This window comes from Phalaenopsis equestris, unplaced genomic scaffold (genome assembly GCF_001263595.1).
Source record: "Phalaenopsis equestris unplaced genomic scaffold, ASM126359v1 Scaffold001077, whole genome shotgun sequence".
In the NCBI taxonomy this organism is placed as follows: Eukaryota; Viridiplantae; Streptophyta; class Magnoliopsida; order Asparagales; family Orchidaceae; genus Phalaenopsis; species Phalaenopsis equestris.
The window spans coordinates 140266-154236 of NW_018165516.1; the positions used below are offsets into that span (position 1 = coordinate 140266).

Below are 13971 nucleotides of genomic sequence, written 5' to 3' on the forward strand. Positions count from 1 at the left end.
AAAATCCCTAGAATATATATATATATATATATATATATATATATAAAAGAAAAGCTTTATAAGTAACTTTAAAAAATACAACAAACAGAGGTTAATGAGAGAGAGAAAGAAAATGAGGAAGATCAACTAAATCTCCTATCTATAAAAGAAAACCTTTCTTTTATAAGATTGACTAATTACAACATTATTTCTTTCTCCCCCAGCTTTGCCAAGTGATCAGCAAGCTTATCGGCTTCTTTAGTAATATGAGACCATCTGATAGTAAAATACTGTAACAATACCAAAATTGTTCTCCAAATTAACATATTATACCAAGGACAGGCAATAATTCCAACACATATTTAATTTGTGATTAAAGAATACACCTCAATAATTAAGGACCAAACTCTTAATCTCTTAGCAATTAGTAAGCTGTATAGAACAGCCACCAATTCAGAGTAATAAGCATTAATGGTAATAACACGACTAGCAAAACCAATCTTATATTTCCCATTGTACTCCCTAAAAATCCCTCCAGCTCTAGCTTTCTGAGTTATATAGATTCCATCTACGTTTACCTTCCAAAAATTTGTCTGGCCTACTCTACTTGATTAATTTTACAAAGTGTGTTTCTTTTCTATCCACTGGATCCCCAACTTATTCCCCACAAAAACTTTATTCTATTTAAGCACTTTACAAATAAAGGCTTTAATGTTGATAATAACTGTGTCAGTAGAATACAGCTACCCTTCATGCTTCCTGTAGCTCCTTTCCATCCATATGTTTTAGCTACAAATGTATGGAATAAAGTTTAGCAGCTAAATTTTAGAATCATTCACATGCCACCAAATAGCCAACACTGCTCCATTGATGCATAGCCATTGATAGGCATAAAAATGTCATAAAGCTGACATAAACACTTCTAAACAGTTAAAGTAAAACTGGAAGAATAAAAAATATCTGAGAAAGATTCTCCTCTTGTCTACAAAGTAGACAAATTGAGGGAAAACGAAGGCCCCTTAGCTTGAGAAGATCATCCACTGAAAGGAATTTGAACATTGAAAATGAATTGTGAAGATTACCCTTATCTAAGGTTTGATTCCCATACAAACCCTTATAAATAGCTTTGGTTAGAGAAAAATTTTAAGCTTTTTTGCATTTAGCCCCATCCTCCAATGTTTTGTCAATAGGAATTTTAGAAATAATAGGTGCAATAACTTTAGGTGCAGTAAAGTGGGACCTGTTCGAGTTTCGTCATCTGCCAAAAACCTAGGTGCTGTGAGCCAATCTAGATCTCCCTCGAAAAATGGTAAAGTAATATCTCGTTCAATCGAAACAGATTAACTATAGGAATATCAGTTTTGACGGGTTTGTTGTAAACCATAGCTAAAGAGAAGAGGAGCTCTTAATTGAAGAGGTGGAACTTCAGACTCAGGAAGCGCAGCTATACATGAATGGTAGGAGGTTCAGTGAGGGGGTCAAAATCGACCGTCTATTTTAAAACATTCATCACACGATTATCTATTCGAACGAGTCTTCTCGCAAATAAATGGGCTAAATGGGCATAGTCTTCTTCATCATCTGGTAATTGTATGAGAATATGCCTACTGTTCAGTTTACCTATCTTCTATTCCTCTTTCGGCCTTATTTACTCAAAATCTTTTTGAATTAGTTTGAGTTTGAGGTTTCTATAGAGGAACTTACCAACTAAGACCAGTCGACAGGATGAAGCTAAGGTGGAGATCTCGGTCTCAAAAAGAAAGATTGCAGGTTTACCCCATTTTTACTGGATATTTTTTTGAGAAATCCGTTGTCAAAGCCCAACACTAAAGTATCATGGTATCACTGCGGGAACATATACGAAAAAGAAGCGCGAGCGAGATTATCGCCGGCAAGGGCGACGACGTAGGAACGGAGCCCCGAGGCCTTCTCGACCCGCGGCCAAGGGCTGCGACTACGAAACCTCCTCGTTCAGGGGCAGAAAGAGGAGACCGTGCAAGAGAGACTAGGCAGAAGCCCTTTGCGTCGGGCAGGACGAATCGACGACGTAAATGCGTCAAGAAGAGGAGACGGCATGCGAGAAAGTCGAAGGAGAGAAACCATTCATCGTCGGTTACGACGAAACCGATTGGCGAGAAACTCTTCGTCTGAAGCCGAAGAATCAATGCAGGGAATCGCCATCGGGGGAAACTCTAGCAAAGCTGCCTGCCGACGCCATCTTATATATATATTTATATATATATATTAGTCTCTTATGGCATCAGTAGCGAGCTCTGTTTGGATTTCGCCTAATGGAGATACCCGGCGTTGAAACTATTGGCTTCACTCCATTTTTTCGTCATCTCCCATGATGACGATTTTGCATCGTCGGTTTCGTTCGGGTTACTCACACGTCTCCCTGCCAATTGACGGCGCTCCCTCGTATGCTCGCAGTCTCCAGCCCGATGACTTCTGTCTGCTCGCTTTACCCGGAGACGACGACGACGTCTGTTTGCTCGCACGTCGTCTCCTAATCGATAACGTGCTTGTCTGCTCGCATTCGAGTCTCCTGCCCGACCACAACGGTTTCGTCTCGCAATTTCATTCGCCTCTGTCTGCTCGCATTCGCCTCACTGATCGTGGTCATCTTGCCTGGTGGAGATGGCTTCGATGCTCTGTTCTTATGCCACTGCGTTTACCGACGACATTCCTAATGCTACTCGTGCCTTTGGTATCGGTAAGTCCTGCATTGTTCCACAATCTTTCCACGAGGCTCTTGAACGTGGTGGTGATCACACTTTCATTAAAAAACTTGATAAAAAAAAGGGAAAGTGGCTCTAGAACAGGAGCCAACTAACAAATTGTTAATTTACTGTCATTACCTGAAACAACTAATGTACCATCCATCAAGTTTGATAGTAGGCCTCAATTCTTCTTCTTCTTCCTAGATGTATAATCCCGACATTCCTCATCCAAGAATTGACTAATCTGATCAGTGGATTGATCCAAAGGTGACCAGAAAGGTGTAGGCTGCTGTACATCATGAACCCCATGTGCCCGAGTAACAGTAACAACTTGCTCGTCCTGATGAGGCGGTAGAAACTCGGTAGAAATATTGCCACTCGTTACATCAACGATAGCTTTTAGAGCAGGTATGGTCTGAAATGTCCCCCCCGCCCCTACGAAAGGAGGTTTCATAGACAGAGAACCAACGCCATGACTGTGTGGAGGCTGAATGTTTGACATAATAACTGCGAGGATAATGACATCTTTAGGAGTATTCTTCTTATGATTAATAATATCAATAACTTTGAGCAGATCAAGAGGATGGGGTATCACTGCCTCTGGCTGAGCACTTTGTTTTTTATGACTGAGATGGAGTTGCAGATGGTGACATTGAGAACGGGAGTGTTTGAACATACGACAATGCGAGTAATACGAAAGTAAATGCTCAATCACAACCTTTTGCCAATACCCATGATGTTGTATGTCTAACCAAATTTTCTTAGAAGCGAATGAAGTGATGTTCTTTTCAACAAGTATCCTGACTTCAGAGGGAAGAGAAAGATTAAAAGCAGGAATGTCCGTTTTGTGTCTTATCATATGCTGGACAATACAACACAACACTTTTTGAGTAAAATAATAAAATTTCTGGCCTGAGAGGCGAATCCAGACCGGAATGATTGATGGTTCCCTTTGTGGTTCAAAATCTACCGACCATTTCAAAATCTTCGTAGCTTTGCTATAAATGCAGATTAATCTTTTAGCAAATAAGCTTGTGTAATCCTATTCATTATTAAGTTGAATAAGGATGTGTCTTTCATCTAAAAGTCCAATTTTTTACTCCCTAACTATGTGTATAAACTCAAATTTTTTCTGAATAAGCTCCATTTTAGGATGATCATAAAGAAATTTCTCGACCAAATTCAGCCGACAAATGAAACAAGCTGATTACATTCAACTTCCATAATTAGAAGATTACTAACTTTCTATTCTTCATAATAGGTTTCTTAATGTCCTCTGCTAACTCAAACGAAGGAAGTAAGAAACACGATTTAGGAGTACCTGAGGCGTGGACACCCGCAGGAGCAACAACATACGATCAGTCCGAAGCCAACACCAAAAGAGGGAGGCGTGGCGATAGGACAACAGAGTTACAGTGGACAAAAGAGCAAATGTTGGGATCAACGGTAACCCTGTCCAAGTCAAGCAGAGGGTGTAAAAGCGAAATGCGAAATCTCTACTTCGAGTCCGTGGAAAGGACGAGCCCCGCCCAGACGTCCTTCAAAAGTCCAAGGACTGCGAGAGGCGGCGACGTCCACGAGCTCGACGGCTTCTCGGGACGACGAAATACGAGTCGTTGAAGACGCAGTCCTTCTCGGGACGTCGAAATACGAACCGCTGTGACGCAAGGTGACGACGGCGAAACAGGCGAGTAAAAGATGAAAGACGAGCGGCGCTTGATCGATGGGAGAAGACAGTGGAGTAGGAAAACTAGAGGCGAATCCTAGCAGTGCGAGAACGAGATCGATGAAACCATCCTTATATATATATATATATATATATATATGAGAAAGCCAATGACTAATATATTAAAATGGAAGAAAGATACAAATAGATTGTATGAGAGGACCCAAGCATTACACCCTACCCATACGGTAAATTCCACATGCAAATGGTTCCAGAAAAAAAAAAAGAAAAAACAGAAAAATATATGAGAGCCCAAAAATCAAAATTGCCAAATAACTTAGTATCAGGTAGTTAGAGAGCGACCCAATTTTGTGCTGCTTTTGCCTCTAGTTCTAGGAGAGGAGCCAACTAACAAATTGGTAAGATGAATGCCATTGCTAGTGGTAACCAATGTATCGTCCAATAAGTCCTAAGCTCGAGTCAGCCTCCATTCTTCTTCTTCCTCCTGGAATAGACCTGACATTTCTCATCCGAAGACTAACTCATCTGATCAGTGGATTGATCTAAAGTGCGTCGGACATGTGTAGGTTGTTGAACATTGGAAGCATCTACTTGCTGTAACAATTGGTCTTTTATTGGATTAAAGGAGTACTCTCATGTGTCTTGACATATAATTGAGTTTTCTTCAATAATAATGAGTGATATAGACACGTTTGGATCACTACTAGTAGTATGGTGAGATGTTTCATGAGACTCCAGAGTACCATGCTCCAATCCAACAGCTGGAAGAGTGTTCAAAAACAGGAACATCCAGAGGTAGAACAGATTGGGTATGATATTCTTCATCTGAGACGACGAAGGTTTGAATAGGAGGGTCATCAGAAGATTTCCCATCAGGAACAACATCAGTCAGAAGAGCAGAGGTATATGCGGAAAGAGGGTCATGTTGCACCTCCTCAGCAGGGATGGTAGGTAGGAAAACGCTCACTCCCAATTCATTATGAATAGATTTTGAACATGTTGCTTATTTTTAGCAATATTTAATCTTAAATGAGGATGCAAACAATAAAAAATAATAGAACTGTGACCAAACATATTACAATGAGCAATATGGAGGGTGTGGTTCTATTTCAACATTTTGCTAATACTCATTGTGAGTGGATCCAATCCATACCTTATCTGGAGCTGGTTGGGTGATATCTCTCTCAAATAGCACACAAGCCACGGAGGGTCTGGTGACAACAAGCGTATGACTATCAATTTTGAGAATCTTACCGTAAGCAGTTGCTATGGAATAGAGAATTTCAAAGTTGAACATATGTATTTTTAACCCTAGAAACTTTATCCAAACAAAAATGATAGAAAACCCCGCTTTTGGATTAAAACAGACAGTCCACTTCAGGATTTTCATAAAACGGTTGTCAATCTTGATTACCTTTCGAGAAAAAGATACGATTGTTATCCACATCGTGAGATAAATGAATAAGTATATATCAGCCGTCTAGTAAATCAATATTCAAACTACCTGATAACTTCATAGCATCAAATTCTTTTTAAATGATTTCAAGTTTAGGGTGACCATAAAGGAATTTCCCCACTAGTGCAAAACGTCAAGAAGACACAAGAGTACTAGTTTCAAACTCAGAGAGAAAAAGAATAGATTTTCTATTTTTTTTATAGTTTTTTAATGAAAGTGTGATCACAACCACCTTCAAGAGCCTCGTGGAAGGATTGTGGAACAATGCAGGACTTACTAATACCAAATTCAGACTCTAAACCTGATTTAGGGGCACGAGTAGGATTGTTGCCGGCAAATGTAGTGGCATAAGAGCGAATCGTTGAGTCCATCTCCACCAGACACGATACGACTTGAGTTAGGAGCGGCCAATGCTGCGAGAAAGGCTTGACAGGTAGATTTTTGACCGTGCGAGAGAGGCTTGGCAGAAGCCCTTCGATGTCGGGCAGGACAAATCGATGGCGTGAATGCGTTTGGAAGAGGAGAGGACTGCGTGAATGCGTCTGAAAGCCAATGGAAAGAAACCCTTCGTTGTCGAGTACTACAAAACTGATTGGCGCGAATCTATTCGTCGTCGGGCACGACGAAATCGGTGGAGTGAAGCCGAAGAATCAACGCGGGGAATCGCTTTCTGGCGAAACCTTAGCAGAGCTGCCTGCTGACTCGATTTGATATCCTTTATATATAAATTTTAATTAGATTACTAATAATTATAATAAACATATTAATTTTTAATAAAATTAATTGATTTATATTTAATATTCTATAGTTATTTTATTCTATTTTTCCATCTGTTATTTTTCTCAGCTGTGAAACTTTTTGTCATCCTTCCATCTTTAATTTATTTTTCGCCATATGCATCTGTAGATTTGTCATTCCGTTATTGAGCAACAATTTGTACAATCTCAGTGCTTTATTTTGGCTATTTTCAATGCTCTAAAAGTGTTGGTACAATCTAGTTTGAGAAATGGGTATATATTAAGTAGATTTTATTGCGGCGGGATGTCTTGTACTTAACTTATATGACACTGCATTTATTATTCAGCCTTTTTTTTTTCACTCAATTAGAATGGATTTATGGAAGATATATTGTTTTTAATATTTGGTTAAGATTGACAAGCCCTAACTAAATAAACCTTTTTTTATTCTTGGTGTATATATTGATAAATGATTCCAAATCTACATAGCCTGATCTTATGACGGGCTTCATGCTGATTCCTATTTTCTTGTTACAGCTGTCTTAAAATTTTTAGGGTGCTATCATGGTTTATATTTAGATATGGCCTACAGTGTCTGCTGTTTGAATTATTTTTTGGTTGTAAGCAATTTACATGCATTTTTATTTATCTAATTAAATTTTTTAAGTTCTTATACTCTTGATTAATTACAGATAGAATGCCTGTGATAATTGGAAGTAAGGACACCATGAATATCTGGTCAAGTAATTCCCCTCTCAAACTTGAAGCAGTACTTTCTCCTTACGCATATTGTGATCTGGTAAGATGGATATATAAATCCTGAGATTGTAAAATTCTTGTCATTTTTCTTGCATATTTGGACCATGCACATATTTGTTTTCCTTTTATAAAGATAATTATCATGTACTTGCCTAATTTTTTTGTTTGTGAACTCGTTTCTAGGTATGGTATCCTGTTACTTCTGCAATGGGAAATCCTTCTTTTGAAGGTCCTGAATGCATCAAAGAGGTATACTAATCAATGCTTGCATTTTATAGTTGCATGCATGGTTGATATAATTAGTGATAGTGACATGTGCACACTTTGATGGAACATTGGTGTTTGAATTTGATTTTATGAGATATATACATGACATTCTTTTCTACGTGAAGGCATATGATAAACAAGAAATTTCATGGAAAAAAATTTCTTAATGAAATAATTTTTCTTTTTCATATGGCTGGAAGCATTTTATTGAAGTGCATATATTTAGAAGAAAAAATTATCAGAGGCATGTTGAACATAATATATGCTGTAGCATTAAAGATTTTAAGAATTAGGGACGGAGTTACGTGACAGTTCTCAATTAGAATAGGGTGAGCGCTGGAAGCTAGAGGCTAAAGGAGAAGAAGAGAATAATGAAAGGAAGTTAGGGTATTTGAGGAAAATGCTTTGATGTATTGAGTTTAAATCGAAGCACCGTGCTTTGATGCTTGTATGAGAAGTTTTTTTAAAATAAATTACACTTTTGAGGTTACTTTTGGTTAAGAATTGAGTTGTAAGTTAAAAGATTTTATATATTAGTAATTTGTATAGTATAGATTGTCTTACAGAAGAACAAGGTCTTGAGATAATCACTTTGAACTATGCATTAGAAAATTCTCATATTGCAAAGTACATGATTGTACGAGTTTGTATCCATTTTAAAGTATGCAAGAACTTATTTGAACTATTTCGAGTATTTTAGTCTTTTATAAAAATATGTATTATAAAAGATACATTATTTACAACTTTTGATTTACATATTGATGCATTGAATTGATTCATATGTTTATGATGAATGATAGATGAATTAGAATATTCAATAATGAATAAACTTAAAAAGGATGATATTATATCAGATAGGTTGATATGTTATGACGAGCTGCATAAATAGGGGGACAAAGGTGAGTTCTCATGGAGGCAAAATAGTTCTCAATATGTAACATTTTGTTTGGGTTTTGAACCCTATGATACGCAGTGTGACTAGTAGAATTTAATACCTAATGATGCCCAATTAACATATTTTTAGATATTAATGAAGTAGATAGAACTATATTAGATTTTGTTTTAGCTTATGCTTTTGTATTGCTAATATTTTATTTAAAAAAGAGATGAACATATTATTTCTCTTAGAAATAGATCAAATATAACACAAATTGATTATTTTTTTATGAGAAAAAGAAATTGTTGAGAATGTGAAGATTTTCAGGTTGTTTCAAGTGTAAATTTAACTACTCAACATAGTAATTTAGTTTCCAAATTCCAAATAAGTTCTTAAGCTCCCAACAACATTTTCCTAAGGTAAGAATCTTTTCAACATGGATTCATCTTTCATTTTTTTTCCAAAAAACCAAAATTTCTGCAATTGAGCAGTGTGAGAAGAATCCATGGTTAAAATAAAAAATTTTTGCATTAAAGTGAAACTCTTATCTTGAGGAGATCAAATCCAAAGTTCCCAAACCAAGAAACCACCCTAAAAAACCAAGATTTGAGAAGCCCTAGGAAAATTCCACACTCTATCTCGTGAATACCAGGAGGAAGAAGATGGTTTGAGCGAAAATCAGGTTTTTAAGCTTGATTTGTCGGTTCAATTGAATTGGCTCTTAGGCGCTAAGTTTTGACGGCTAAGCGCCAGTGCCCATATTTTTGTTTTTTTATTTTCTTATTAAAATTTAATGAGTACTGCACATGAAGGCACTACGAACCCTAGCAAGTCAAATTCAACTATTTTGAACATCTTCCAACATCTAATGTTCACAAACACCAACAATCACTTATATTCAAATATAAATTCAATCCCCATACAAACACACATTTTAAGTCATTCACAACTTTTAAAACATAACTTTTGAATTCACTCACAAACTACTAAGCGCACAAACACTCAAAATATTAGAAAGCCTACAAGCACACATTAGAGCTAATACTTACGAAACGAACAACTTACAAGCACATATCAAAGTTGCTACAAAAAATCTACTGCATATTATCATCACCCTTAGTATCCACTTCTTCAATATCACCAAGCGACTAATGCATGTACAAGGGATAGTTTGGGAAGTCCTCAGATCCAAGATACTAGCCAAACAATCTGCACGTCGAGGTCATGATGACGTTGAAGGCCGAGAAAACTGATCCATATAGTAACGTCCTCCATGTGCCGCAAAAAAGATCGATGTCACACATCAAGATAGACTAGTCCATGGGCTTCTAGAGGAGAAGTACCTTTTCCCATCTTTCAACCTTTTACCAACTTTCATAAGGGACCTGGGCTTAACTACAAATTAAGCAAATAACAACTGGGTGTCCAAACTCAGTCATAGATCCATCTAGTGCAACTCTAAGGATAGATCTATAAATAAGTGCCCTCACATCAATTAGTCTTTCAACCTGAATACAGTAATTGATGATTGCACTTTCTTTCGTTACTTCTTTTATGTTCGTGGTAGGAAGCAATTTGGCATAAATGAAAAAGTGCAAGGCTTAGATGATAAATTTAATTTTGCAGTAGGGAAATTAACCTTGGAATCACTTCTCAATTTCAAACGTTCTTTGTTTTCCTTCAGAATTTGAAGATCTTAGTCAAATTGTTTCTAGTCGGAGTGAAGTTAGCAAATTCACAAATTAGTACGTCATCCACCAAGAACAACTCGTTGATCCTTGAAGGAGTAAAAGATACTAACTTACTTCAAACATAGACCAATCCATGATTTAATCCATGAAGATTTGAATACAATTCATTCACGACAGAGATAACAACATCAACACTGATGTAGCCAAACACTTCCCATCGCTTCTACGCAATGATTTCTTCTACTTGCCTTCAAGGCATGATAAATCCTCTTTCTCTAATCAATTTCTTCTTCACCAGAGTTCTATCACGAAGCCTTTGCGCATCCTTGCTTATAAACTTCTTCTAAGAAAAATCTCCACGAGTTGAACTCGTCAAAGCATTGAAATCCATGAAATCCCAAGACTTATCTTGAAATGGGATGAAATCTCAAGATTTCCTTCACTCCGAAAACCCTTTAATTGATGAAGAACAAAATGAAATGAAGGTTTTGGAGGTTTTTAATAGAGAAAACCGTTAGAAAAATTGAAAAACCGCAGCATTTGACGGTTCCGTAACTGTTGTGCTTAGGCACCAGATTTGGGAGCCTAGGCGCCATGTTCTTTGTCTGCCGACGCCTAGACGCCAGATCTCAGTGCCTAGACGCCTGTGCACACTTGAACACCGTTTCGCCTTAGGTCCAAATAAATGTCCTAATCTATCTTAGGTCATGAAATATAGCGTTTTAAGTAGTAACATCACATGTGCGACTCTTAAACACAAAATACAATAAAGCAATACACAAACTAAACTTAAGCCACTCTAATAACTATGGGTTGTCTTTCACAAAGCGTTTGGTTTAGCGTCGTCAGCCTGACATATCCACTACTTACTCGGGCTGAACAACATTAGGAACATTAGGATTTCATTAACTATAAGTTACTTCCATCAAAGTAAGGTTTCAGTATATGTCCATTTACATTGAAAATTCTATCATTTTTTGGATACTTGATATCCACAACACCATAAGGATAGACTTTCACCATAATGAATGACCCCATCCATTTAGACTTCAGTTCCCCATGAAATTATTTCACTCTAGAATTGTACAGTAAAACTTTTTATCTAGGTTCTATATCCTTTCTTAAAATCTTATTATCATGTCAATTTCATATTTTTTTATAAATCTTCGCATTTTCGTAAGATTCATTTCTGATCTACTCAAGCTCATTTAATTGTAATTGCCGTTTTTCACATCTTTCATATTATAATTAAATTTTTTAAGAGCGCAATAGGCTTTAAGCTCCAGTTTTACTGGTAAGTGACAAACCTTCCCAAATATTAGTTTATATGGGGTCATTCCTATATGAGTTTTATTTGTCGTCCTATAAGCCCATAATGTCTCATCGAATCTATTAGACCAATCTATTATCCAAACGTTCTGTTGGACAACTGGTCTGAGGATGTTAAGCAGTGACAAACTTATGTTTAGTACCGTATTTTCTAACTACTGTTTCAATATTCCTATTCTTGAAATGGCTCTCCACCTTGAAATATAGATCACTGCAACTAAAATGTATATATTTCTGAAAGATGGTATAAATGGTCCCATAAAATTTAAACCTCAAACATAAAAAATTTCAACCTCTGAAGTAAAATTGAGAGACATTTTATTTGTTATAGAAATATTGCCTATCCGCAGACATCGATCACATGTTTTTTCATAAGTATTAACATATATAAATATTGTAAGTCAATAAAATCTAGTTTATAAAATTTTATATGCAGTTCTATCAATTCCAAACATTGAAAAATCATCCATAAAAATTTCAATTCCTTTCTCTATTAAGTCGCAGAAAATGGATATCATGCACTTTTGAAAAGTTACAGGTGCATTGTATAATCTAAAGGACATTCGTCTAAAAGTAAAAGGCCCGTGAGGACTCGTGAATGTGGATTTTTTTTTATTCTCAAGAGCTATAGAAATTTGGTGATAACCGATATATCCATCCAAAAAGCAGAAATATTTGCGCCCCGCTAGCCTAACATTTGAGCCAGAAAAGAAAAATTTGTGATAGATTCAATTATTTTCATCACGCCTTACATTGTCAGGGTGTACCGCCTTTTGAATTGGGGTGTGACATGAACAAAATTACCGAGTTTAGGAACGTACAAACAAAGAGAATGCTGAGAATTTGGGATAAAGGAAAATTTTCACTTCATTAGGGGGCTTAAATAACCCAATTTTTTTTTTCTTAAAAGTAAATATTAATGTGCCGGTTTTTAAATTTGTGTCTGTTGTCCCAAATGATATCTCCTAGTATAGCTGTATTTACAAAAAACACTAACCCTGCTGTCATGAAATACTCTGTATAAAGCATTGATATTTAAATTTGCACTACTGATATAGAATTAGTGGCATGAAGTTGTTGCGTGTCAGATAGGGTATTGTGAGTCTCTCTTCATGTTGGATTATTTTTGTTGACGTAGTTGAAATACATGCAAGATGCATGTTTTGCAAAAACGAAGAGTAATGCTTGGTAAAGACAGCATAAGTTAATCCATACCTTTTAGTATTATGATTTTGCAATTACAGAAGAAATCCTGTGAAAAGTCTCTTAGATTTTTCTAAATGCAACTTATTGCTCTTTATCACTGCCTACTATGCATTTATGTTGAACTATTTCTATGGACATAAATATTATTACCTCTTTATTATGTTTGACATTAACGTTGCAATTTTGTTGGCCACAGTAATATGCTAATGTTTCTCTGTACCACACACAACAAAGCCTTGGCTATCAGCATTAAAAGCTGATTGGTTTATTTATATTCATGATGTGCAGATACCATTGAAGCTTAGTGTTCAAAATAAGATATCTAAGCTGTTTTCAAAAAAGACTGATTACAACATGAACAAATTCAAGGCAGACTCTGAGTTTATAAAATCTTTTGACGTTTTCACCAAAAATGAGAATCCGGACTGTTTGAAGGAGGAACATGCTATCATGGAAGTCACTAAAGAGAGAGACGAGTCCAATGACCTTCCATCAGTAGAAAAGAGAGCTGGTATAAAGCGAGAACCTGAGGAGATGGGATATGATTTAGAAGATAAAACTGAGTTACCCGATGGCTGCTCCACTCCAGTGAAGAAAAAGCTGCAAACAGCGGACAAACAATCATCCCTTCATTCTTATTTTGGAAGAAAATAGGGAACAGTTTGCTTTAGCGCTTGCAACAGGCTTGCTGTTTTTATTAAGAATTATAAGTGCAGACTAGAAGAGCTTCAAGTTTCATTAAAAAAATATTTTGATGCATGCCAAATGAATGCCTGAAAGCATCTCTGCTTATGATCTGGAACTCTGTCAATTTAAATTGCTGGTTTAGGAATCAGTAAGTTTATAGACATACAAATATGAGATAATTTTGTTTCTGTTTTCTTCTTTCTTTTCCATGGGATTAGAATCATTTTCTCCTTGCTGCTACAATGCATAAAAACGCATTAAAAAAAAAAAAACAAAACAAAACAGCCACTGTGGAAACCCTCGAGACTTCCTCATCACCTTCAAATTTCTTTTATTGCTGAAGGTAGAATCCGCCCTTCATGGGTATATGGTATAGTGAGAGTGTCCTTGATTGAATTATGGTCCAATGTGGTTTGATCGGTTGATTTGTTACTCATGAATTATGAGAAAGACAATTGCTATTGTATTCTCTTTGGTCTTATCATTCTTTGCAATCATCAGTTGTTATTGGATGATTTGGTCCTTTTTCCAAAATAATATCAGTTATTGGATGATTTGGTCAACAAGACAAAT

General features: G+C 36.4%; 1 protein-coding gene across 1 annotated transcript in view; it reads left to right on the forward strand.

The window, feature by feature from the left end:
* LOC110032977 (putative SOS response-associated peptidase YoqW) overlaps positions 1 to 13515 on the forward strand; it is a 71425-nt gene extending 57910 nt beyond the window's left edge. The window contains exons 7-9 of the mRNA XM_020736788.1: positions 7275 to 7381; positions 7525 to 7590; positions 13000 to 13515. Coding sequence (XP_020592447.1) covers positions 7275 to 7381; positions 7525 to 7590; positions 13000 to 13365 — 539 coding nt within the window. The 3' untranslated portion in view covers positions 13366 to 13515. The remainder of the gene's footprint in view (positions 1 to 7274; positions 7382 to 7524; positions 7591 to 12999) is intronic.
* Positions 13516 to 13971: the final 456 nt, after the last annotated feature.